General features: G+C 44.4%; 4 protein-coding genes across 9 annotated transcripts in view; 1 reads left to right on the top strand and 3 right to left on the bottom strand.

The window, feature by feature from the left end:
• Positions 1-25,698, top strand: part of NF1 (neurofibromin 1) — a 156,892-nt gene that overhangs the window by 85,711 nt on the left and 45,483 nt on the right. The gene's annotated exons all lie outside the window — the stretch shown is intronic.
• OMG (oligodendrocyte myelin glycoprotein) lies at positions 1,620-4,819 on the bottom strand. 2 transcript variants are annotated; one of them, XM_053367586.1, is made up of 2 exons: positions 4,307-4,819; positions 1,620-3,440 (listed from the first exon to the last, which is right to left on the bottom strand). In XM_053367586.1, the coding sequence occupies exon 2, from the start codon at positions 3,432-3,434 to the stop codon at positions 2,106-2,108; it is 1,329 nt and encodes a 442-aa protein (XP_053223561.1). In that variant the 5' UTR covers positions 3,435-3,440; positions 4,307-4,819; the 3' UTR covers positions 1,620-2,105. The 2 variants fall into 2 exon arrangements, with proteins under 2 accessions (XP_053223561.1, XP_053223562.1); XM_053367587.1 differs by lacking the exon at positions 4,307-4,819 and adding an exon at positions 3,570-3,678.
• Positions 10,404-15,313, bottom strand: EVI2B (ecotropic viral integration site 2B). Of its 2 annotated transcripts, XM_053367589.1 has the most exons (3): positions 15,178-15,313; positions 14,566-14,658; positions 10,404-12,546 (listed from the first exon to the last, which is right to left on the bottom strand). In XM_053367589.1, the coding sequence occupies exon 3, from the start codon at positions 12,518-12,520 to the stop codon at positions 11,669-11,671; it is 852 nt and encodes a 283-aa protein (XP_053223564.1). In that variant the 5' UTR covers positions 12,521-12,546; positions 14,566-14,658; positions 15,178-15,313; the 3' UTR covers positions 10,404-11,668. The 2 variants fall into 2 exon arrangements, with proteins under 2 accessions (XP_053223564.1, XP_053223565.1); XM_053367590.1 differs by lacking the exon at positions 15,178-15,313 and having other exon boundaries at positions 14,566-14,666.
• EVI2A (ecotropic viral integration site 2A) lies at positions 21,622-22,990 on the bottom strand. Its single transcript, XM_053367591.1, has one exon. It carries the CDS (start codon positions 22,972-22,974, stop codon positions 22,162-22,164), a length of 813 nt encoding a protein of 270 aa, XP_053223566.1. The 5' UTR covers positions 22,975-22,990; the 3' UTR covers positions 21,622-22,161.

The raw sequence follows: 25,698 nt of genomic DNA, 5'->3' as shown, positions 1-25,698 counted from the left end.
ACGGACCTCCGGAACGAATTAAGTACTTAACCTGAGGTACCACTGAATTCCCTTACTGGGCTAGATGGACCAGTGGTCTTGCTCAGTAGAAGGCAGCTTCCTGTGTTCAAGCAGCATGTTGTAACGGGATTGGGATCAAGCTGTCCCACCCTGCCTTATTCAGTTACAACCTGCAGGTGTTGGTCTTCTATCTACAAACACCTCTTTGTAAAAGTGCTGGTCAAACAGATGAGGATAGAGGAACAGCCTTCTCTGGAGCCCTGTGGGAGATTAGGGACCAGTGCACACCACATTAAAAGATACGGCCACCCAGTGAGCATATTTTTTTGTTCTGAAGAAATGGCCAGATTTTTCACTATGAACTCTTGTGTTGTGATGCATTGTGTGCCCCATCTGAATTGCCCCCTAAATATACAAAAGGGCTATCCCTGAACTAAACCAACCTTCCTGTTAGTTTCTAGAGAACTGGATGCTAAGGCTGCATACATGCATTAATGCTTAACCATGGTTTGTTTTCCTTAACTTTGGCTGTGCTAGGTTACGACACTTTAAACCATGGCTATGCATTGACCATGGTGTAAAGTCGTGATATGAAAGGGGTTTGCAGAACACTTGTTTGGTTTTAGCCACAGTTGATTGTTTCATCTGCCTTGAGCAATGGAGCTTCCTGTCGCCTCTCCTGGTCTTGCCACTGTCTCCCTATATGTAGGGCTTAACTCAGCAAATTGAAGTTATGACTTTATTGTATGCTTGGGAAGAGAATGTGAATTAAGGCAACCAGCTGCAGTGAGTGGTAAGCCTAGCCAACAGTGCAATCCTAACCATGTCTACTCAAAAATAGATCCTGTTGAGTTCAGTGGGGCTTATTACCTGGTTGATGGGGTTAAAAAAATAATAAGAGCTTGCTGCATAAGGCCAAGTGCCTAACTGGTCTAGCAACCTGTTCTCACAGTGGCCAACTAGATGCCTGTGGGAAACCTGCAAGCAGCACCCGAGCCCAGGAGCCCTCTCCCCTCCTGGGTTTCCAGCAGCATCGCTGCCTCCAGCTGCAGAGGCAGAGCATAGACATCATGGCTAGTAGCCATCAATAGCCTTCTCCCCCATTAATTAATCAAATTATTTTTTAAAGCCATCCAAGTTGGTAGCCATTACTGCCTTCTGTGAGACTGAGTTCCAGCTATGTGCTGCATGGACAAGTACTTTCTTTTATCTTTCCTGAATCTTCTAGCATTCAGCTTCAGTGCGTGGCCCCAATGTCTCGCTTTATGAGAGAGGGAGAAAAACTTCTCTCCCTCCGCTTTCTCCATCCCATAATCACTTATGTGACTTCTTACTCACTTTGTCCCTTAAACTAAAAAGTCCCAAAGCTGCAACCTTTTGTCATAGGAGAGTCATTCCATCCCCTTGATAATTGTGGTTGCCCTTTGCTGAACATTTTCCAACTCAACAATATCCTTTTTTTTAAGTGAGGCAACCAGAACTCAGATTGCAGCTCAAGTGTTCTAATGCACACACTGTTGTAGATATTAAAATGATTCTGTTATATCATTACATTAATTTAATTTTTGCACATGCCTATGCATGGATGCACCAGCCATGTGCCTCAAAATAAGAAGCAGTTAAGTTTTAGATGACTTTATTTCCTCCCTTTTGCATGTCACCTTTTATAAAGGACCAGCACTGTTATATTACAAGACTTTCTGGCAAGTCAAGCAAGACGATACATATATAATATAGGCCTTTCATGTTTTTTTTTTCTTTTCCAGATGTTTAATGACAAAACTATTCATAATCAATACATAAAATACTGACATTTTTCATATTTTTTGTGTGAAGAAAATTAAAAATGTAAATACAAAATAAGCACATTTCATAAAAACGATTATATTTGATAGAATTAGGCTTCCTCTGTTTAATTTCAGTAAGACATAGTTAAAGTAAGTAGCAGCTTGGTTATCAAGACATAATTTTGTGTAGTCTTCTCGTTTACGGTCGTATTTCAGAATCTAAACGGGCATTTCTTCTTGGCATTTGAATCTTTGCGGGACATGAGCGTTTCCCCCCCTTGACCATTTTATTAATATGGGATAAATGAAGCAATTCATTCACTTAAGCACAAATCCATAGCCAGACTGCAGGGCCACTGTGGTAAGCATTATGATGAAGGCCAAACACCCCTTGGGAATATTTGCCTTGGAGGGTGCGCGAGGGTTGATTTTTGTGGTCGTCTCCTCTCTCTTTACAGTAACAGCTGTGTTCTGTGGTCTCTTTGAGTAGTTTGTAGGCATCCCACTGGTGATGCTTAAGGTCATGGGAGTGGTGGACGGTCCTACCAAGCCCATTGTGCTTGAATTCACAGAGGTCGTCTCTTGCATGTAGATGCCGTTTGTGGCTGCTGCTGCTTCGTAAGAGCTGAGTTTCCCTGTGCTCAGGTCTTCCGGGTAGAGGACCAGTGGCCTGTCCGTGCTCGTGAAGGCGATGGTTTGGCCAGCGGTGGCGCTCTGGCCAACCTCCTTCATTCTAAACTGTTGGTGCACTTGTCCGGTTTGCTCCGTTGCCACCGGAGACCCAGCTGCGTCTGCCGCCTTCATTGCTTTAACAAGGAGGTGGCTCTCTGCAGCTGTCGAGAATGGCGTGGCAGCCTTCCAAGGGGTGGTGGCCTCATCTGAGCATGGCGACCCTACGACGGTAGCCCTCGTCTCTCCTATCCATTTCTGCAAATAGGAGAGGTCCTGCTTGTTATCCTCGCATGACCAGGGGTTGTTGTAAAGCGTGACGAGCTGCAGCTGAGCAAGCTGGTCGAAAGCCTCATCAGGAATATAAGCAAACTTGTTGTTGTGCAGGTAAAGTTTGGAAAGATGTGCCAGCCTCGCCAGTGTGCCGGGGAGTATCTGTGTCAAGAAGTTGTTGGATAGATCCACTGTCTCGGTGTTGTAAGGAATATTGGTGGGCACTGTCCACAGTTTGTTGCTACTGAGGTTGAGGGACTTGAGGCTGATCATGGTGTTGTTAATCAGAACAGCCCTTTCCACCATATTCCCAGACACGTCGAGGACTTTAAGGTTCCACTGGTAAGCTGTGTCCAGCTTCTGAAGGACCTTGATGTTGTTGTGTGCAGCATATATTTCCCACAGCGACCTGGGCAGATAAGCCGGGAGGCTCTGGAGCCAATTGTGGGAAATGTCCAGGGTCCTCAGATTGGCAAACCGAGTGAGCTGGTGGTTGAGGTCAGCAAAGTGGTTATAAGACAGGTTTAAATAGGTAATGTTGTCCTGAAGTCCATGTGGCAGCGTGGTCAGGTTTCTGCTGGAGCAGTCCACGTTTCTGTCATTTCCTGAGCACAAGCACGCCAAAGGGCAGATACCCTGGACAGCTGGTATGAAGAAGAGAAGCGCCAGGACGCAGGGCGATGCCTTCAAGACCCGGTTCTCCATTGTTGCCTGGAAACAAATACATGCCAAAATAGCCAGTTTATTGCACAGACTATGAATACAATTCAGAAGGTGGTGTTTATTTTTTAAAACACTGGTTCCTTTCCAGTTGCATTTCAAGAAAAAGACCACGCATACCTACATCGCTGTGGCATAGACCTCGTTGGTGTAAAAAACACAGCTATTTACAAAGGATCTCTTCATCTACTGTCTTGCTGTCTGGCAGAAAGAGGCTCATCTATTTCCATCTCCCTCCTTTTTCTCTCTCCCCCCCCATCCGCCTCCAGCTCCCAATGGTAGCATTCTTCCTAAACTGCTAGTCTCTTCCAAATGTTATACAATGTCTGCTTTCTGTTTTCAGCCCTTTGAATTTCATGTTTATCTATGGGGTTTTCTCCCTTCTTTATTTTACAATGGATTATTTTACAAGGAAGGGACGGGATCACTGGCTACAGAATAGTCTTAAAATCCCTGCAGCTATACATCAGTTGTTATCTGCTGTAAATAAGATAATTTGATTAAATGGCATTTTCAATTCAGACATGCATTCGGAACCGTGCAAGCTTAAGCTCAGACTGCTAATTGTGTTTCCCCCCTTCCTTTGCCATAATATTAATCTAATTTTCCCCAAGCTTGGCAAGGTGTCCATTTTCAAACCGGGGTTTAATGTTAGGATGAGATTCTGTAGCTGTCACTGCAGTAGACATCTGGTCTAAGAAGCTGCCGAGTTATACTATATAGTAATATTCTCTCTCTCTCTCTCTCTCTCTCTCTCTCTCTCTCTCTCACACACACACACACACACACGTACGTTGTGGCAGCATTTGGCCTTAAAAGCAAATGAGAGGAGGAAAGAGCAAAAGAAGCAAACTTACCTTAGTCCCTGCTGCAGTATCAGTGCATCGTTTCCCTGAAAGACCGAAACGCAAAGGTCGGCTCACTCTCCAGGGTAGCCACAGTTTGTCTGTGGGTTGTGCTTTGCCTCCTCAGCTGCATCGTACTGCCGTTTCCAGGGGCTCTGCAACCACCTGATCAGTGCTCCATCGGAGGACTGCAGAGCTGTCGTTTTGGTGCTGACTCAAATTTATCGCAAGGGGTTGCATACTCAACAAAATGGACAGTCTTTTCTTGTTTTTTTAAAAAAGCAAAAGCCCAAGTTTCCAAACTTCTCTCCGCATGTTCCTTCCCTCCGCCCTCCCCCTGGGATGTGTCTCAGTGCATTAGGATACGACATGCATACTTTAACTGTGCAAATAGCATCCAGTCTCGATTTTTGGTATTTGTGCTAGTCGTAAGCTTGCTTCAGCGTTTGACTGTTCCCGGCTGCTCCCTGCTTTTACTTTTAACCAGCTTTTGTCTTGCTGGGATTCTCTGTGTGCCTTAAATGCTGCAGCTCTTGAAATATCTCTGTGCGGGGGAGGGTGGTATTAAATATAATTGGTTTCGTAGCACTTCAGGGAAAGCCAAATATCACCTAGTCCAGCCCCCTGCTTTAGGGTGAGGCACTTATTCTGTTGACCCATATCTAAGAGTGTAAAGGAGAGCCCTGCTGGATCAGGCCAGTGGCCCATTGAGTCCAGCATCCTGTTCTCACAGAGGCCAAGCAGATGCCTCCGCGGGAAGCCTGCAAATGGGACCTGAGGCACAACACAACCCTCCTTTCCTGTGGTTTCCAGCAACTGGTATTCAGAAGCAGGCTGCCATCATCAGTGGAGGGAAAATATAGCCATCACAGATAGTCGCCATTGATAGCCTCCATGAATTTGTCTAATCCTCTTTTAAAGCCTTCCAGTTAGTTGGCCACCGCTGCCTTTGTGTGGGAGCGAATTCCAGTTCATTATTTTATTTTGTCTGTCCTGAGTCTTCCTACATTCAGCTTTGTTGGATGACCTGGAGTTACAGTGTTATGAGAGAGGGGGGAAAGAAACTTTTCTCTATCCACTTCCTCCATTCCATGCATCATTTTATACATACCAATGTCACCTCTTACTCACCTTTTCTCGAAACCCAAACGCTCCAGATGTTTTAGCCTTTCCTCATAGGTGAGCTTCTTCACCCCCTCGGTCATTTGGGCTGCCCTTTTCTGAACCTTGCCCAACTCTACAGCATTATTTTTGAGGTGAGGCTGTGAAAACTCCACACGATACTCCATAGATTTGTATAATGGCATTATGATATTGGTGGTTTTATTTTCAGTTCCTTTCCTAACGAGCTCTAGCATGGAATTTGCCATTTTCACAGCTGCTGCACACTGGGTTGACATCTTCGTGTCATCTTCACCCACCTAACAGATTAACCCCCATTGACCCAAACGCTAACAGAGAGACCCTGTGCCGAAATTGCCTGTCTGATTTAAGCAACTACCGAGTAAAGCCCGTTATTCTCAGCGCTGCAATCGGTTTTAATGACTTGCCAGCTGCAATATAATATAGCCACACTGAGAATTAGTGGTGCACGTGACTAATAAAAAGGTAACAGTGTGTGATGAAAAATAAAACTCTGAAACTTTTTTTTCTTACTATGTCTTTTTTTTATAACCAACTAATTCCAAGAGCAGCTTTGAAAAGACCCCATCCCTCTGTAACGCCTTGTCCTTCACCCGTCTTTTCAAAGTCCCCCACATTTTTGTCTATTTTGAGTTGGCTCTATTCCTTACAATGGTTGAATAGTCTTTTCCGCAGTTCTGTCTTTTCCGCAGTTCTATCTGGAGACTAGACTAGGAATATAGGAAGAGTTCCGGTGGGTCAGACCTTTCGTGGCCATTTCATCCGCCATCTTTTCCCCCGCAGCAGCTTCCAGGAATCCCACAGGCAGGAAATAAAACAACAGCCCTCCCATTGGGTTTCACATTCATACTCAAAGGCAACTGATAGTGAGAGGGAGTCTGCCTCTGATCATGGAGGTTATAATGAGAATTTGACTTCTTCAGTGCTGCTTCCTTGTTCAACTGCCTGGCTAAGTTCAAGGTGCTGGTTTTGGTCTACAAAGCCTGATATAGCTTGGGACCAGAATACTTGAAAATATAGTATCACCCCCTATATTCCTAATTGATCACTGTGTTCTGCAGCTGAGGGTCCCCTGAAGATACCATCTTATCAGGAAGTCCATTCTTCACAATGTATGTGTCAGGCCTTTAGTGCTATGGCACCTACCCATTGGAATTCCCTCCCCTTGAATATTAGATGGAGGGCATCACTGTTGCCTGTTTGACACCTGCTGAAGACCTTCCTCTTTCAACAAACCTTTTAAGTTGAGATCTTTTCCTGACTGCATGTGTATTGGAATTGTGTTCAGATGTTTTGATTGCTTTATCACCTGTACATTTGCTGCCCTGGGCTGTTTGGGGAGGAAAGGTGGCGCATAAATTTTAATAATAAATAATATCAACAACCACAATTTCGATGCTAGAGCATTTGGCCAACAGCCATTTTGTTTTGTGCTCTGTCTCGCAAACTGGGTGACATGTTTCCCCAACTCCCCATACAATCTGCTGCTAATTACTTTTACTGTTTCAACTTTAGGACTTTTCCTTGCTCCATATGTAAGCTCATTTGGACTAGGACTCTGTCACCTGCATTGCATTCCAGTATAGCGGGTAGTTAGGAAGCTGCCTTTATGCGCAGCCCGATCCATCTAGCTCAGTGTTTTGTTCATAGACTGACGGCGTCAAAGTGCCTCCAGAGCTGAGGGTTGCCTGGTTAGAGCCCCAGCTTCCTGTTTGAAGATTGCTTCTTAAGACAGGCATTTGGAGTTCAGGGACAATATTTTTGTAGGCTGGTAGCGGTTGGTGTTTTTTATTGAATTTGTTGGTAGATCTTGTGGGTTTTTATTTTCGTTTCGTAAACAGCCTTGTTTTGCAATTTCATGCCAAGAAAAGGAGATGGCGTGGTGCATCAGTGGGCTTTCCTTCTAAGCAAATGTGATCAGGAACAGCAACTAAGCCTCATTCTCCACCCAAAGGCATCATCACTCAGCCCAAAGATGCTGGGCTTCACTATTCCTCAGCCCGGCAGTGTATGTGCACAGAGGGTTTCCAGCCTGCTCTTGCCCTTTTGCCGGTTGGCTCAGCTGACAGATGTGTCAGACAAAGTGTGGGCTCTGCAAGGTGCACAGACTGCTCCAGGAAATACTGGGCTTCCACACAGCTGCTTTCTTTACCAGTGCGAAGCACACATTTTGCATGCAAAAGGTCTCCATTTCAATCCCCAGCATGTCCAGGTAGGGCTGGGGGAAGAGCCACTGTAAGTCCATGCCAACTGCACCAAGCTAGATGGACCAACTTTCTGCCTTTTTTTTCTTAACCGGTGGCCTGCAGGCTGTTTCTGGTCCACAAGCTGTGTGATCCTACTATTGACTGAAAGATCCTGTGTGAATACACCTGCAACAAAACGCTGCAGTGTGGAGTGCCCCTGTTAGCCGACTCCATTCCATGCCCCCTTCCAATTGGTTTCCAATTACTCTCCCCTCATAATCAGCCAGCATTCCATGGTCGCCAAGCATGCTCAAGCTTTCAATGGGCTGTTTGGGGAGTTACCCTTCAGCAAGTTTTCTTTTTCTTCTGCAAACCTTGGAATTCACCCAAGGCTGCTGTTAGCTCCCCTCTCTTGTGTGTGGGTGATGCCATCTTGGCTGCATAAGTCGTGGCACTCATGCCTGAACATCAGAAATAGAAGGAAGGATACTGCCTTCTGTTACTGCCAAGGAATGCCTTTTTCAATCAATCATGTTATCCAGAGGTAACTAAGGACAGACTCGGGATTGCGACTGGAGGCTGATTAGCTATTTTATTGAGACTCTATACGCCAGAATAGATTTCAGCAAGATCTCAGCACTGCAGAGCCAACAGCAGCCAAAAAGAGTAAAATGAGTAGTACCTTTAACACTGCACGGGTAAAATGATATACACTGGAATATACAAACTGCACGTGGGGTGGGGGAGATTTTGCTAGCTGAACCAGGCGGAATGATGTCCTTTAAAAAGGACACAAACTCCCACCCTTTCAAATAAGACCCCTGCTGAAAGTTGGGTGTTTAAGAGCTTGTAAAACCAAATACGCTCACGTGCATTAAGTATGAGCATGAAAAGGTAGCTAAAAAGGTATTAGCATCAGATTCCAAAATAAATATTGCCAACTGCCTTAATAGGGAGCATTGTGGATATTTTCAGTGGCCCCAGCTGAGATGATGCTTCATTTGTGCAGATATGAAATGTTATATTTTCTGAAGTGGTTCACAGGTGAGCAGGTGTCCTTAGCAGGATGCTTAGTGTTATTTCATATTTTTATTGCACTGGCAGCCTGGTAGGCACGGTGCAATATATGTTTTAAAAAAGATGGAGAGAAGGGCTGCACTCACAGATAAACCTATGGGAAATTTGCCATGGATTTCAAGTGGGAGGTACTGCAGCACATCCAAGGTGATCTCAATTCACTCTGCCAGGTTTGATCGGTGTGGGAACATGCTCGCTTTCCCATTATACTTCAGCTTGCCAATTCATGCACCAAAATCAATCAGTCAATCGTTTTATTTGTCTGCCACCTTTCCAAAGTTAAAACCATGCTAATGGTGGTTTACAGCTTATAAAAACAATTACAGAACTACACACATAGCAATAATAGTCATAAACAATAAACAAAACATCAAAAAAGTGCACAACCAAATCAATTTCCACATAAGTTGTAAGATCCAAAATAAACAGCAACAACCCTCGCCCCCAACAAAACTCCCTAAACCATACCCTGGCCCAAGATTCTGTCCAGCAGCCTCAGCTTTTGCAGCTGGAGTCATTCAGGGCCCTGCCTTTCCAGGCCAGGTGGGAAAAGACCTGCAAGGCAGGGAGCAGGTCTTCCAGGATTCACAGCCAAGATGGTCAGATAATTTATCTGTAAGCGTCAATCCATGTATCCAGAAGTGGTTGCTCTCATGATGCTACAAATTTGGGTATGACTGACTGATGGCTGCCACCCATACATCTTAACCCAATAGTCTTCTATTTTTCAGACCCAGGATCCACCCTTCACCCCCAGCTTGCATAATGGGACCCATCTATTTTCTTGATAACATCTATTACAACTGATGTGTGATGCAGCATCAGCATACCGAGAATTTCCCTGTCCTTCAAAACAGCAGCCAATGGAATGGGTGTAAGGAAACCTGGAGTCTGATGATGTCAGGACACACATTTTGTAACTACCTATTTCCCCACGAGAGAAGGAGGTGGAACTAGGCTGCTTTTTCCCCATGGCAGACATACATCTGCAATAACGCCCAGTTCTGGCCTGAGTTGGTATAGTGAAATGAATAGTGTGACCCTTGGCAATATAGCTTTGTGTGGATATGGAGGAGTTAAGGTCTCAAAGCCTAATTATCTCATAGGCTGCGGGAATGAAACCTGTACATTTTCATGAGCCCTTTAGAATGGAAGCAGGAAAAAAACTAAATATAGAATGGACTATTTCATGACTTGTAAGTTCATGACAAGGCTCTGGTAGACCGTCATATCCGCTTCTGCTAACGTTTAGCAAATCTTGGTGCATCTCACCACTTAACCAATGTATAAAAAAAGAAACAAAAGACCAGGATGCTGAAGTTGCAGTAACTTTTTTTTTTTTTTAAGTGTTGAAGAGCACAAAGTTTAGCATTAGAATCTAGAGTTGATTTCCCCAAGGTCCACCCAATCAGCTCCGGCCAGATTCCAAAGCGAGTGTTCTTGCTTGCAGCAGAGCTTTTAATTCTCATGGATGCACTTTGCAGTAGAACTTTGAACAAGGAAACGAAAGCAGTAGAACTTTGAACAAGGAAACGAAAGCATCGTCTAGGGATCTCTTCTGCGTACATAAGAACCCCTTGATCAAAACTGGCAGCAGTTTGCTCCACTGGCTCAAATGTGCAAGTGAAAGAAATCCGAGTCACGTCTGTGTTGTAGAATTATTGGAGAGGTTCTTTCTTCCAGGGGAAGAGGTTCTTCCACCACCTCCCTTTGAGCCCCAGCACCAAAACTCTGTCTCCCACCATATCTTCTGCAACATAGGGCGCTGCCTTATGCTGGGTCAAACACTTGCTCATCTAGCTCAGTACTGTCCACACTGACTGACAGTGGCTCTCCAGGAGTTCAGGCAGGGATTGAACATGGGACCTTCTCCATGTGGAGCAGATGCTACCACTGAGCTATGTTCCTTTCCCCAGAGTTCCCACCCCATAATCCCCTGGGGCTTACTGTACCTGCTGAACCCTCTGAGCTTTTGGAGCTCGGTGGAACTGCTGCCTCACCTGCGTCAAATTGGTTGGCACTAAAGATGTGCTCAATGGGTTCCTGTGTTTCATTTTGTATAGCCATGTTGTGGTTACTTCTCTATAGTACTGCAGTGACGTGGGTGCAAAAGTGCTTCTGTTGCATATGATAGGTCTGAACCTGCAATCATGAGTTCTGATGAAATTTGCTTTGGGTTGATAACAATAGCAAACAAAAATTGGGGTGGGGTGAGGTGGTGGCTTTAGATTTAAAAAAGGCAAAATTTGTAGACGGGGGGAAAATGCTATTATTTAACAAGTTATAAAAGAGCCTGTTGGAAAGGAGGCTTAATACTTAGTGGTGCCCAGGAACCAGGGCAAGATGCAGATGTTGTTGATCGGCTTGGAAACAGTGACCATAGTGCTGTAAAATTCAACATAAATGCAAGTGGTTCCCAGGAAGTCCAGCAAGGTCGCATTTTCAGTGTCAAAAAGACGTATTCTTAAAAGAGAAGGCATTGCTTAAAAGGAAGCTGCAAAGGAAGTGCCAGAAGGTTCAGATCTCTTCCGGACACTTGGAGATTATGTAAGACCAATGTAGTAGAATCACAGATAAAAAGGATGCCATGGGTTCGTAAAGGGTACAAACAAATGGAAAGGTATTCTGATGCGATCAACTGCTGCCCAAATGAGGGTGAATAAAAAGGAGCAGAAGCTCATGGAGGAAATGTTTTATCACTGCATCCCATTTGCAAAGGTTGTGTACCTCTGAAAGCCAGTTGTTTCCTTCATGCACAGCTTGTTAACTTTCTGGAAGCTTCTGGTTGATCACAGTGGGGAATGTTGATACACTAGAAGCAGCCGGACCGTTGCTCTTGAGTTCTTATGTGAAAAAAGGCAATGGCGTTCCCTTTTGCTCACAAAAAAACTAGAGCTAACAGCATTTGATAGGTTTTCGGACTTTTTCTTTGATTGGTTTGATTCCCTAAACATTTTCCTCCTTTAAATCAGTTAGATAACAAGTCTTCTGGAGGAGGTGGTAGTAGTAGTTCTTCGCTTGGAATTTGATGCGAGAGAACTAGGGATCCAGAACCCTGGATCTCTGCAATTGGTTCAAGTGAGAGGGACTCTGTCTGCTTTGGACAGAGATCCTCATTAGCTCCATCAAGCCAGTTTGGCGGTGGAGGCAAATCAAGTGGCTCTGGACTATCAGACTGGAGTGGAACATCTATCAAGCTGCATGGTTCTTCAGAAATGGCAGTTTGCATGCTTGCAGAAGAAGCTGTTGCTGTGGAGCTTGACTGCATGCCACTCTCTTCAGCCCCACATATAGGGGGAACATCCGGGCCTTGGCTTGATTCAGACAACTGTCCCTGCGCATTTTCCAATAGCTGCGTATCCTTGTTGAATTTCCAAGGCAAGAAGGAGAGAACTGAAGTCCGCCTCGTGTCTTGAATAGGTTCTTTATCCGCAGTCGTATCTGGTACTTCTCCATCCGCAAATGGGGAACGGCCTGCCCAGTGCGGGACAGGTGTAGCAGACCTTCTCCATCGCCTCCATAGGAAGATGCCAACAATAATTACGATCATGACAGCCAGGATGACCCCAATTACTACCGCTGCTATAAAGTGTCCACCATCGTGAGGTTTGGGATCTTCTGCTGCAGGAACCTGGGGCTGTGTGGTGGGTGTTTGCTGGTTGAATTTCACAGGGTCTCCAGGTTCGCTTGTTTCGTATGAATGTATGGGGTTTTTTCCACCAGTGCCAACTACTGCAGTGGTAGTGATTGGAAGTGTAGTTGATACGCTCCACCACAGCTGCCCGTAGAAGAAAACAAGCACAATGGCTCTGGAGTCCATAGTTGCATCAGTGCTGATAAGCGCTTCTGTGGCACAAAGGGAATAAAAGGCAGTAAATTATCAGAACCTAGAGCAGGCACCCCCAAACTCGGCACTCCAGATGTTTTGAGACTACAACTCCCACAATCCCTAGCTAACAGGACCAGTGGTCAGGGATGATGGGAATTGTAGTTCCAAAACATCTGGAGGGCCAAGTTTGGGGGTGCCTGACCTAGAGGGTTGTATCCAACTCTGTTGTACTCAAAATAGACCCATTGGAGTTAATGAACCCAAGGAAGTCATATCCATTGTTTTCAGTGGGTCTGCTCTGTGTGGCATTGGATACAACCGAGAATCTTTGATTTTTAAAATAAGTAGTGTTGTTTGTAACGAAAGTGTACTGACTCGTGCTATGATGGCCAGGATTCAACTCTGTCCTAGAGAAACAAAAGTTAAAACTTTTGCATGGGCTTGACTTCCCTTACTGGGAAGTGTGAGAGTGTGAGAATTAAGTGGCCTCAGAGTTAGGTACATTTGAGGAATCTGATCTTTGTACATTCCAATGTGACTAACATGCAGAGTAAAACATGCAGATTAAAAATGCATATTTTGGTGGGAAATACTTTAGAAGCACATATTTTGCGAGAAAACATGTTCAAAAGTACTTATTTAAACGCAAATTTTGGGGTAGATTTTTTTTTTTCATTGCGGGTTAATGCAGAAATTACTTACTTACTTATTAAACCTAGCCATTTCCCCTGATGGGACTCAAGGTGGCTTCCATATAAAAATGAAAACCACTAAAATCATAGAAAGAAATGGAAGAGAACGAACTTATGAGTGAACACATCCAAAATAGATTCAGACCAGAAATACATGGTTCTGTTCATTCTTAACGTCTGAAGAGCACTTCAGTATGTATGTATGTATTTGTATCCCTGTTTGGAGTGTGAGTTACCTTACTGGAAAGAGGCAGGCCTGGAGCAGTAACTCATATAGAAACAGAGTAGGTAGCCTGCATCTTTAAATGGGGGATGATTAATCCATTCACAACCGATAGAAAGACATGAAAGAATTCCCCTTCCCCTAACTGAGCCTGACTGAAAGGAGACTAGCCCAGAGCAAAAACAACAGAGTTTTGTGGCACTTGGTTTAATGAAGGGACATGCAGGAAGGGCTCCAGGTTTGAGGGGGCCCAGGGCAAAATGCCCTCTGGCAAGCCCCCTCATCCATCGGTAGGTGGTGAGCAGCAGTAGCATGGCAAGTGGCTCTGGGTGACTGGGTCGAGCTACCATTTAAATTTCCCACAGTGCTCCTGGAGTGAAGCTGCATTGTGAGAAATTAAAATGACAGTGGGACGCAGCTGCTGAGAATGCTCAGAGCACCAGGTCAGAATTCTTTTTAAGGGCAAGGCAGGCACCAGCAGTGGGTCCTGCTGGGGTGCTGAGGAACCCTATGAGTGGGAACTCTGGCCTTGGGGCAGGCCTTCTGAAGGCAATCTTAATAGCAGCTGTCCTCAGTAAAATGCTTTCAAGGTCTGTGCATCCATTTTAAAGGAGTAACATTTTAAAAATGCAAACCTGAAGGGATGGAACTAGAAATCTTAACAATACAGGGTTTTGTTTTTCTTGCTCCAGATTGGATCCTGCAAATGTAAACCCCGCCCCCCTCTCTTTTGGGGGAATCTTAAGAATGAGCGGTAGCATGGAATCTTTAAAGTGGAACACTATTCTGCAACAGTTCAAATTATCTATATATGTCAATAGCTTACATTAGCAGCTCTGAACTACACATTCTGTTGTGAAATCCTATACAAACGTGTGAGTAAGCCTCATTGAACTAAGTAAGGCTTACTTCAAAGTAAACAGTGTTGTGCCATGAGCCTTTTTACTTTTTTATGCTATCATGAATTACTCCTGTGATGAAGGTCACTGAACTTAACTTGCTTTCATTGCAGCTCAAATTCAATTGTTGCAGCCAATTGCCCTTTAACTCCAATATACACACATATATATTTACAGAGAAACACATAGATACTCCTTTTTTCCACCTTTGTGTTTACTTACATAAATTTGTTGGTACTTAAGATGCCCCAAAAGTATGTGGATTTTTTGTTGTGATTTGACTGTTGCTTGCAGAAATTACATCCAGAGATTTTACTAAAGATAACAAAATTGCAAGCAAGAAAAAAAGAATTCATGCATTTGTTGTTATAATCCCAGTAGTCAGCAAAAATAAAGAATAAAATGAAGGGAGTATTTTCAGAACCTATAAGGCTTCCCTCAGACAATAAAAACTTGAGGCACAACCACCTTAATGTTCCAATTTTCTCTTTATATTTGTTCATTTCAAAGAGAGGTCTGTTCTCACCCCCCACCCAACCCCCGTTGAGTTGTTTCCCAGATCTGATTGGCGTTCCAGTGGCAATCACTCTTTGGGGGACAGTCCAGGTCACTGGTGCTTTTTTTATTTTTATTTTTTGCATAATGTATATATCTCTTTTGGAAGAAAAAATCCTCACTTAATATAACATTAGCCTTGCATGTGATAGGGAATGCAAAACTTTTTTTAAAAAAAAGAACATTCCAAAAAGTAAAGCACACATTCCTAAGATATTCAATTCCAGTTTTACTGTTCTAGAGATGTTTTTTATCCAAAGAAGTATAATTGTGTCTTACCTGTTCGATATCGTTTCTTGTTCTAACCAGGTTCTCGTTTTTAAGTTCACATTTTAATGGTTCAAGAGCAGAGAAAAGGAAGCACAACACAACAAAGTGTTTCTAAATGGCTGGTGGTTTACACATTGCAAAATGATCCTATTTTCACTTAAAGAGGAAGTTTATCAACACTTTTTGCAGGAAGCCCCAAGAACTGAGAAGTGATTAAGTGTGTGGACATTTTTCTCTGCAAAGGCTGTACTCTGGGCAGCTTTCTCTGTGGAAGTATTTTTCAGTGTCTAACCAAATTTTAATGGTAGCAGATGGAAATTAGAGAGTTTTTTTGCCTGTGAAGAGAAAACACAGCCAATCAAATGTTGATGTTGTTAAATTATGTGACATTTACATTGACACAAATATAGGGGCTTCTGTTGCTTTTTCTTGGAAAGCCAAGGAAATAATTGCTCAGAGGGTGCTTACATACATTCAAAGCACATTCGCCCCTCCCTGCAAAAAGAATACTGGGAACTGTAGAATATCCAACAGGTACAATTCTCAGCACCCTTAATGAATTACAGTTCTCGGGATTCTTTGAGGAACTTGTGTATTTTAAATACGTTATATGGTCACTTGCTGGTCCAGCATAGATGTAACACATCTATTTCTTTTAAGCATGGTTAAAAAATTAGGAGCAGGCTGTAAGAGTGTGTTCTTCCTCCCCCTTCCATCCTCCATGTGACTCTCCTAAGGGTGTCTTCACCCTTATTTCAAAATCAAGATGCGAACCTAGTGTGATGTAGTTGTGGGAGTTTCTGAGCTGGTCAATGCATGTTCAGATTGCCAGTCTCCGCATCTTGTGGCCCTCCGGAGCCCAGTACAATACATAACTCAGTTTGCTAAGCCTGTGCCTGCTCAGAGAGCCAGGTGCCTTTGCAGGGCTTGCTTTTCCTTCCCCATTCTCAGCTGCTAAACAGCATTAAGAAGCAAGCTGAAGGTCCACACCGAGCACTTGCCCGGATGCGTTTCCATATGAGCAAGTTCCGTAGTGACTGTTGGCAACTGAGGCAACTGTGAACAGGAAGCGCTGTGTTCCTTTGTGGTTGCAAGTGGGTGTTGTGTAGCTCGGAGTTCTTCCTCCTCCTCTTTGCTTAGCTATGCTGCTGTTTTTGCTTCCAAGGGGAATTTTCTTCTCTGCTTGCTTGGCTCCTTGTTGAAGGAGCGGTTGCCAGGCTCCTTGGTGTTTTCAAAAATGGCTAGGCTTCTGTTTGGATGTTCTCACTAGGTTTTGAGTAGCTGGGTACATGGAGGAGAAGTCTTCTGTTCTCCCTGCCCAATCTCTCAGCTTGAGTAGCCCTGCACGGGGAAGTTGCTGAGGTTCAAAATGACTCAGTTAGGGATGCAAATTTCTCCAGCCCATAATGCTTCATTGCACCTGTGCATTCTTGCACTTTGGACTGCAGATCTAAGCATGTTCTTGTGGTTCTTGACATGGAAGGTGGCATTTCATTTTTGGCAAGCCTCTGTAGTCCTGTTACTATGTGTGTTTGTGAGTATACATGCACATGCATGTGCACGGGAGCCAGGGATCGTTCCAGAAGCACCCATAAAGCTGCCTATTGTAAATAAGGTCGCTGATCATAAAACTCTCTAAGTGGATCTGATCATGCTTTGGTTAAGTATATATCAGTTAGTAGGTTCCGGTGATCAGCTGATGGACACAGTGAATTGTCTTGTTTAAAGTGCTGGGTCAATGAGTCTCTTCTTTTTGTAGATGGTCTTATTTTCTTTAGGCAGGCTGGACTTTGTTTACCGTATATACTCGAGTATAAGCCGACCTGAATATAAGCCGAGGCACCTAATTTTAGCACAAAAAACTGGGAAAACTTACTGAGTATAAGCCGGTTCACCACACCACAAACCTGCCTCTCCCAACTGCGGTTCCTGTGCCTGCCCTTGCAAGAGGCAGGCGGCGGGACCAGCAGCGAGAAAGGGCTCCTTTCGGACCGCTCATCCCTCCGCTGCCGCCGCCCACCTCACTCGAGTATAAGCCAAGGAGGGCTTTTTCAGCATAAGAAAATGTGCTGAAAAAGCCGGCTTATACTCGAGTATATATGGTACTTTAATTTACTTTACTTTAATTATTTATATTCTGCCCGTGCATCTTAGCTCAGCTCGGGTCCTACCTGCCTTCTTAACTTCCTCCTTTTCTCCTCACCTGGGTTTCGGGATGTGCATTGGGTTGTGGATGGTGTTGTGTTCTCCCTCCCCACAATATTAACCCCAGCTTTGCCCCCCAGCTTCCCTCAGCTTTTACTTAGCAGTCCCTGGATAGGAGCTGGCATTAAGAGTCAATATGCTTGCTCACTTTCTACCCTTCCCACGTAAGAAGTTGACTTATACTGAATCTGGCCCTTGGTCCATTTAACCGAGTATTATCTGGTAGTGGTTCTCAATGGTTCTGGGTAGGGGTCTTTCCCAGCCTTACTTGGAGATGCTGGAATTCAGTCTGCGGTCTTCTGCGTGCAAATGGTGTACTTTACTGCTAAGCTGCAGCCAATTCCCTTAGCTTGTGTTGGGTTTGGGGTAAGTGGGCTTGATAAATTTATATTTCCTGCACATCAGCTGTATGATGTTGGCTAGAGCTTCAAGCCTGTGTTCACTAACAACTTTGGAAGTTTGATACTAATATATAGATATTTCCCAAACCAAAATCATACGTATCTTGGGTGGGGAGAGGAAGAGATCACATCATAAGCTCATTGGGGAATAAGCTGAGTCACTTGGCAGTATGATCATTTTAAAAATCCCATTGAGTACTTTTATTTCCTGGGGGTGGATGGGTGGAGGGAGAGACATGCCTAACATGGAACCACCTGCTGTAAGTCTTGACTAAAAATGACTTGGCTCAACTGCACGGCAGTTCAGAAAGTCTCATGCTGTGCCAAGCACATTCAGGAGATGGATTAATCACTAGGATAAGTATGCAGCAGCAGAAAGTCCCAGACAGATTATGAGGTTTTTCTATGGTGTCATAATCCATATGTCTTCCCCTGCCCAGCATAGGAACTCACCCTCCACATCCTTAAATTCCTCTTTTTTGAAAATTTCACGTAACATGGAGATTGGGGCAGGACTTTGCATTTGACCTCCACACCCCCCAGCATAGCTTTTGATCTTAAGGGCCTCTTCTTGCCTCAAGCAGTGTTCATCATGTGTGATGAAGGGGGCTGAGGGGGTTAAAAGGACACAGCCTCCAAATCTGCTTGTGTGGGAGTGAGTCACCGAACAGAGCCAGTTATTGCTGAACCTCCCATGCTTTCTTCTTTCAAAATATAGCTTTCAGCTAGGGAATAGCAGCTGCACACTTCTTATTATAGGGAACAAGTGACCAAGCTGCAGGAAAATCTTCAAAGTTGAGAACGCGGTCAGCTGGAAGGACTACTTCATAGACTGCACAATATTTAAGGGGTGGGACAGGAAGAAGCAGATGGGAGTGAGGCAATGTGTGTTTGGGTGGGTCTCCTCTAGTGCACGAATGCTGGCAGGGCAGAATGCACGCTTGCGTGTGTGACCTGTGGACCCCCTGCCTCCAGATATTGTTCTAAATAAAGTTCCCCTCTGCATTTTGACTCAGATTTATCCTTGATTTTATCTCGGTGTGTTGACTGCTCTGCTGCTTTCTGTTCTGAATTGGCCAGTTGGTTTTATTGCTTGCTGGTGGTTTCTTTTTCTTTGTCTTTTAAGCCGTTCTGGGAGTCCCTTTTCGGACTGAAAAGTTTCTCTGAAATACTAGCAGCTGGGATCATCCAGTGAAACTGAATGTTGGAAGATTTTTGGGCAGACCCCCCCAAAAAAGTACTTCTTCACACATTGCAGGGTGAAATGGTAGAATTTGCTACCACAGGATATAGTGATGGCAAAGGTTTCTCAGGTTCCCTTCTGGCCTTGTATGTTGTTCAAGCAGGATATCTTGAAAATACGGTCTTCTATGATATGTATTGCCTATATGTAAGGTAGTGTGGTTCATAGAGTAATGGGCCTGATTCATACAGTATCCCTAAGGGAAACAAGGCAGCATTTGTGTAGGAACAATACATACTCTTGACTCCACTCCAAATGGATTCTCCCCTGAGAAATTACTAAATTGGAATGACAAGAAGCGCTGGAGGAGTAGAGGTTTCTATCCTCCTGTGGTAATGTATGAATTGAAGCAAAGGCACCTGATAAACAGGAAAATATTGTATTGCTCAGTAAAGGGATTAAGTGTCCATTGATGTGCCATGTCGAGTATACTGTATACCAGAAATGGGAACCTGTGGCCATTCAGATGTGCAGGGTGGTGCGCTCTACACTAAAGAACACCCCCCCCCCCACACACACACGCGAAATAACCCCCAACTCAAAAAGCTGATGGGAGGAGGAATTTTACAGCCTCTACAGAGCCACAGGTTAGCCATCCCTGGTTTTTTCCTGCCTTTCCTCCAAGTTGCTCACGGTACGTAAATTGTTCCCTTCACTCAATATATATTAACCTATCTGCAAAATGGGAAGAGTGGTCAACCTCACACAGCACGGAAAAGTTTATGAAGTTATTTTGGAATATTTGCAAATGAAGGATAAGGGAGGAGGTTTTTCTGTGCCTAATGTAAACAACTTCAAGCTGCGAAATGGACCATTAACGCATCATCATCTTCTATCCAAAACTGGGTGTGTTCTTAGATACTTAATTTTGTACCAAGAAAGCTAAGCTCTACAACCTAAACAAATTATGCCATGTTACATAATTTTGATAGTCATTGAGAGGTTCAAGATACTGAATTCCTGATCCTCTCTGCTGGAAATACTGGTCACTCCTTTCCTGTTCTGCTGCTTGCTTTCAGCAGGTGTTGTTCCCAATTCTGTGTTGCCACATAAGGGGATTAAACATAAGAAGAACCCTACTGGATCAGGCCAGCAGCCCATCTAGTCTAGCTTCCTGTTCTCGCAGCAGCCTCTAGAAAATCCTCAAGCAGAACCTGAGCACCAGAATGCTCGCCCCTCCTGCAGTTTCCAGCAACTGGTATTCAGAATAATAACTGTCTCCATCAACACCTTCTCATACCCCAAGATTTACCAGTTGGAGCCAGCTGTAAAACAAGAGCTGCAAAACTGTAGTTTGGAGAGATCAGCTAATGGCACGCCATCAGCCGTATGCTTCAATTTCCATATGCAGTTGGGATTCTGAAACCCTGGTCAATCTATTGCAGATCACCCAGTGATTCACCATGTATCCCATCTTAACCTTCTGCCAATATCAGCTTTTAGGGAAAGGATTTCCCTTAAAAATAAATAAAAGATAAATGAAAGCAGGAAATTCCTTATCCAACCTCACCATTCCTTATCCAGTCTCACTGATGCCCTCTAATTCGAGCCAGAACAAAGTTTGGAAGGATCTGTTCTAAGGCTCATCAGTCTTGGGGATGATGGCTTTTGAAATTGAGTTCATATACTCGGCTCCCCCAGGTTCCAGATTCACAAATAATAATTACTGGTGACTTTGAGATTGTGTGCAGTGAATTTATTGCTCAGCTGTTATACTTCGTATGTGTCAGGAAATTGAGGTTTCATCTTCAGGCTCATGCATAAAGAAATCCAGGAAAGGCAAAAAAAAACTCTACTCTGAACAAACTTGAGCATTCTGCAAGAACATTAGTTGCATTTAGCAATCTAGTATGTATTGACATAGGCTGTTCCACAATCTCCTGCAAACATTTTATCGCTGAAAACTTAACTGTGGCCCTGTTTTAAAAGGAAACAACATCCCACCCCCCACTTCCACAAAAGGAAACCCCAAGAAGCCTGCTTTATTTTTCATTACTTACAAGGAACAATATTACAGAAGCTGAGAACAGACCTTGATTGTAATCAGTTCATTTAAATCGACCTAACAGAGGAGAATTCCTGGTATATTGGCTCCCGCATTAAGGGATGGGGACAGGAAGTACGATGTAGACATTCCGCCACAAGCAAGAAACTTGGCATTTTGCTAGCCCTGATCAGGTTCCTCCCAAGCACTTGACTAAACAAAGGAGGGGTGATTTTTTCCTTGTCTCTCTCTTGTTGTTACACAGGTATTAAATAAAGATGAACATAGAGAATTGGGAGGGAGGTGGAGCTCATGTAGTTGCACAGAATCAGAGGCTTGGGGGATGAGGAGTTACACAAGCCACTTGCAGTCTTAGACATGAACAGCTGGTAGAGGCATTCTGCTGTACAGTGGTACCTCAGGTTAAGTACTTAATTCGTTCTGGAGGTCTTTACTTAACCTGAAACTGTTCTTAACCTGAAGCACCACTTTAACTAATGGGGCCTCCTGCTGCTGCCATGCCACCGGAGCACGATTTCTGTTCTCAATCCTGAAGCAAAGTTCTTAACCTGAAGCACTATTTCTGGGTTAGCAGAGTCTGTAACCTGAAGTGTATGTAACCTGAAGCGTCTGTAACCCAAGGTACCACTGTATTAGTCCAGTCAGGATGCACCCAGGTAGCTTGGAGCAGGGGGAGGAAGCAAGCAGGTAAGAGCTTGCAGCACCTCCGTGGCATTGCTTTCCTGTGCTGAGACCCAGTGTTCTAATGTAAGGAAAATGAGCAGGGATATGATGCGTACATTTGTGGAAGGCTTTCCTCGCAAAGACTGGCTCCGCCTCTCAGCCATCCTTGTTGTTCTGTGCGGGTGGCAAGGGGACATTTCCCCTTCCAGCCTCGCATCTGCTCTGTTTTTCACCTGCCTCCTTGCATGGGTAGCATTTGAATTTTCTCAAAACAAGTCGCCTACATTTCAGGAGCTGTGGACTGCTTGATTTCTGAAGCATCGTGGACAATTACCTCTCTGGTGATAGCTCGCTATGGAATTCCAACCTGGAAAGTTCATTACCGCCCGGAAACCCGATGCCTTTGCAGTGGTGGCGCATAGCCTTCAAGTTCTCTCCCTCCCAACCTTTTTTGGGTGTCCGCATGATGCTTGAATCTAAATGATGGTTGTGGTGCTGCTGGGTGGCTTTGCCGACACCTCCTTGAGCTTCTGCCTGTCTGACAGTTCACTCGCTAGCTTCTTGCTAGCTTCTTCTCCAGTTTTCCCTTGTCCCGCTTTTGTTCTCTCCGACCCCGTTCTTTGTGACATCAGCTCCGCTGCTGCCGCCTCGTTGGTCATCCTCTGCAACGTTTCTAATCCAGCTGGCCACAAGCTGTTTGTGGTGAGGAAATCGCCGTTGCTCCTGAGGGGGCGCTTGCTCGGCTGCCTTTTCTTCATATAGGAGAGTTTGTTTGCCATTGCAACAGTGGCCACAAGTAGACATACACAAATGAAGATAAGCACCCCAATGATGATGAGGCAAATCAGTATTAGCCTTTTGCTGTTCTCTTCGCAGAGTTCAGCTTTCATTTGATCCTGACTAGGAGTTGCAAGTTCTTGATCTGGACCAGTAACGGTGTAGGGAGATGGGGGCACTTCTGGTGCAAGAGTCGAGGGCATTTGCGGGGCAGTTGAAGTCTCTGATGAGGATTGAGAGGTGGATGTCCAACTAAAGGTAGTTGGCTGCGTTGTGGATGTCGATTCAAAGGGGCTTATCTGTGTTGTATAAGTAGACGTCTCCCCCAAAGGCAATGTTGTAAGAGCCCCACTGGTGTGTGTTGGGGTTTGAGTTGTAGGGACGGTGGGAGTTTCTGTTGTCATCAAAAGAGTTGTGGTAGTGTCCGCTCTTACTTGTATGTGAAATAGCAAGATGGCCCACCAAAGGAAACCCAAATCCATGTGAGAGTTGCCCATCAGTTTCATGTTCATGGGGACGTTTGCTGCCTGCAAGAATAATAAAGTGACAGGGGTGAGTTTGTTTTGCACCCACAGGAACACTTGTTTCAGTTGTCAGAGAGGCTTCTCCTAAAGGAGAACTTAAATATTATATTGTTTGAATTGTGTTGTGTTGTGGCATGGTTTGCTTATTCGTTTTTAATTACCACATCCCTAGGTTTTAAAGCAGATAAACACCACACTATAAAAGCATAATAAAAATCAACAAGCCCCGTGTAGCTTGTTATTATGGATTAAAGCTTAATCTGACTTTGGGTCTAAGGTATAATGGCTTTCATCTTATAAACTAAACACAGATTGAAGGTTGATTGCTCATAATTCATGTTCTTTCTTCTCAAGCCTCATAGATATTAAGAAAAATATAGTTTCTCTTTTGGTTATTTATAGCATCTTCTGTTCTGTTAAAATTGGAAGGGATAAATGTCATGGCTGTTTTCCCATCTGTGCTGAAACTTAAACTGCTTCTGCGAAAGATTCTTCCACAAGCCATCAGTGCCTTGCAGAAAAGTAATAGAGGAGGTTTTTAGTTATACAGTACAACCAAAATGTATCATTTTTTCATGAAAAAGCCCTTCAGAAGGTAGACTCTTTGAGAAGTTTTTTTAGTGCCTTTGCTATATCTCTGGTAACCTTCAGATACACCAGTGCTTTCCAGCAAAACAAAAGGACAACGCCCTCATGTTCCTGTGATCATGAACAAAGAGCCTCAGGCAATCTGTACATATAAAGAAGAGCACAAAAGCAACTCTAAGGCACTTCATTTTGAGACCTACATTACTCATCGAATATAACATGTTCCTTCGGCAGTCAGTGAAGGGGCATCCTATTGTTTTGATGCCTGCATGGTGCTTCCTTTGTATGAAATGCTTTGGAGAGAGGGGGCTGTGTGCATCCTGTAGATCTGTAGGTGCCCAATTCAAAAATTGGACATCCACCATGGAATTGGGTTTCCCATGAGTCCATAAAGCCAGTTCACATGTAAAAAAGGACACATCATATAACAATAGATTGCAGATCTAACCCACATTGGGAGAGTTTTCCTTCCATGCACCTTGTGCTAACTTTGCATGTTGCAGGAAGAGAATTTTAGTGAGAGATCCCATTGAAAACTACAACCCTCCTCCACCTGAAGTGGTAAGGTAAAGGTAAAGGGACCCCTGACCATTAGGTCCAATTGTGGCCGCCTCTGGGGTTGTGGCGCTCATCTTGCTTTATTGGCCAAGGGAGCTGGCATACAGCTTCCAGGTCATGTCGCCAGCATGACTAAGCCGCTTCTGGCGAACCAGAGCAGCACACGGAAACGCCGTTTACCTTCCCGCTGGAGCGGTACCTATTTATCTACTTGCAGTTTGACGTGCTTTCGAACTGCTAGGTTGGCAGGAGCAGGGACCGAGCAACGGGAGCTCACTCCTTCGCGGGGATTCAAACCACTGACCTTCTGATCGGCAAGTCCTAAGCTCTGTGGTTGAACCCATAGCGCCACCCGCGTCCCCTATACCTGAAGTGGTACCGTCCTGCAAATATCAACAACTTTTGGGGGGAATTGTAAAAAAAAAAAAAAGCGCAACAACTTTGGTCGGCTCTCACACATGTTCACTTCATCAAATCTGGCCCTCTTTGAAAAAAGTTTGGGCACCCCTGATCTAGCCCAAGCATTGTTTACCTTGCCTGGCAGTGGCCCTCCAAGGGTTCAGGTGGAGGTTTTTCCTAGCCCTGCTTCCCAAATTCCTTCTACTGGACATACTAACCCTGGGACCTTGTGCACACAGAGTCCATGGTGTCCTGCTGAACTACAGCATCTCCTATGTATGAGCATCAAATGATGAAGCTGTCTTCTACCAACTCCAGTCTGTGTTCATCTCTAGCCCTCTGTTGTTTGCTTGACCAGCTCTTTCTGCACTCTCTGGCTGTGTGTTGAACCAGACACAAGCTAGGAGCCAATGACCCATGTAGTCTAATATCCTGTTCCCACAGTGGCTGACCAGATGCCTGGGGGAAACCTGCAAGCAGGACACAAGCACAGGAACACTCTCTCCTCCTTTGGTTTCCGGAAACTGGCATTTAGAGGCGTTACTGCCTCAATCTTTGTTATTCCCTCCCACAAAGGGAGCTTAAAAATTTACAATATATGTACATCCACCCCTTTTCTTTCTTGTGCAAAACTTGGGTTTTTGTTTTTTACGCCCAGAGTACACATGACGCCGGTGGTACTTGAGGCTTCCTTCCCTGCCCCCAACCTTTCAGATATTCTTGTTGTTTTTAGATTGTCCTGCCTGGATGGTGCCAGTCATACCAAACTGAAAGCATCCTCGGATGCCCACCATTGCCACACCGCGACGACTACAATGCTGCCTTATGTGCCTCCACTGCCGGCACAAAGCACTCACTGTTAATTGTAGTAGCTGATGGTTGGTGTTAAGGATTTCACTTAAACAGACAAGAGCAAAGGAACTGACCATTAAGGGCTCTTTCTCCACCTAAGCTCACTCTGGCAAAGTGGCTGTTTTGTTAGAAAACAGTGTGTTGGGCTTTCCCTAAGCACCTTGACAGGTTTCTAATTGTCTTTCTCTCCTACAAGAATGCCTTCCCTCCTCTGTTACATAAATAACATTTGCAGTTCAGTTAGCACCAGGCCCTCACTTTCTTCAGTAAGTTTCCTGCTTTGCTGCCTAAGGCTCATTGGAACAAGTTAGTTTT

This window comes from Podarcis raffonei, chromosome 15, assembly GCF_027172205.1.
Source record: "Podarcis raffonei isolate rPodRaf1 chromosome 15, rPodRaf1.pri, whole genome shotgun sequence".
Taxonomy (NCBI): Eukaryota; Metazoa; Chordata; class Lepidosauria; order Squamata; family Lacertidae; genus Podarcis; species Podarcis raffonei.
The sequence above is the reverse complement of the archived record's forward strand: the minus strand, read 5'-3'. Positions and strand labels throughout refer to the sequence as shown.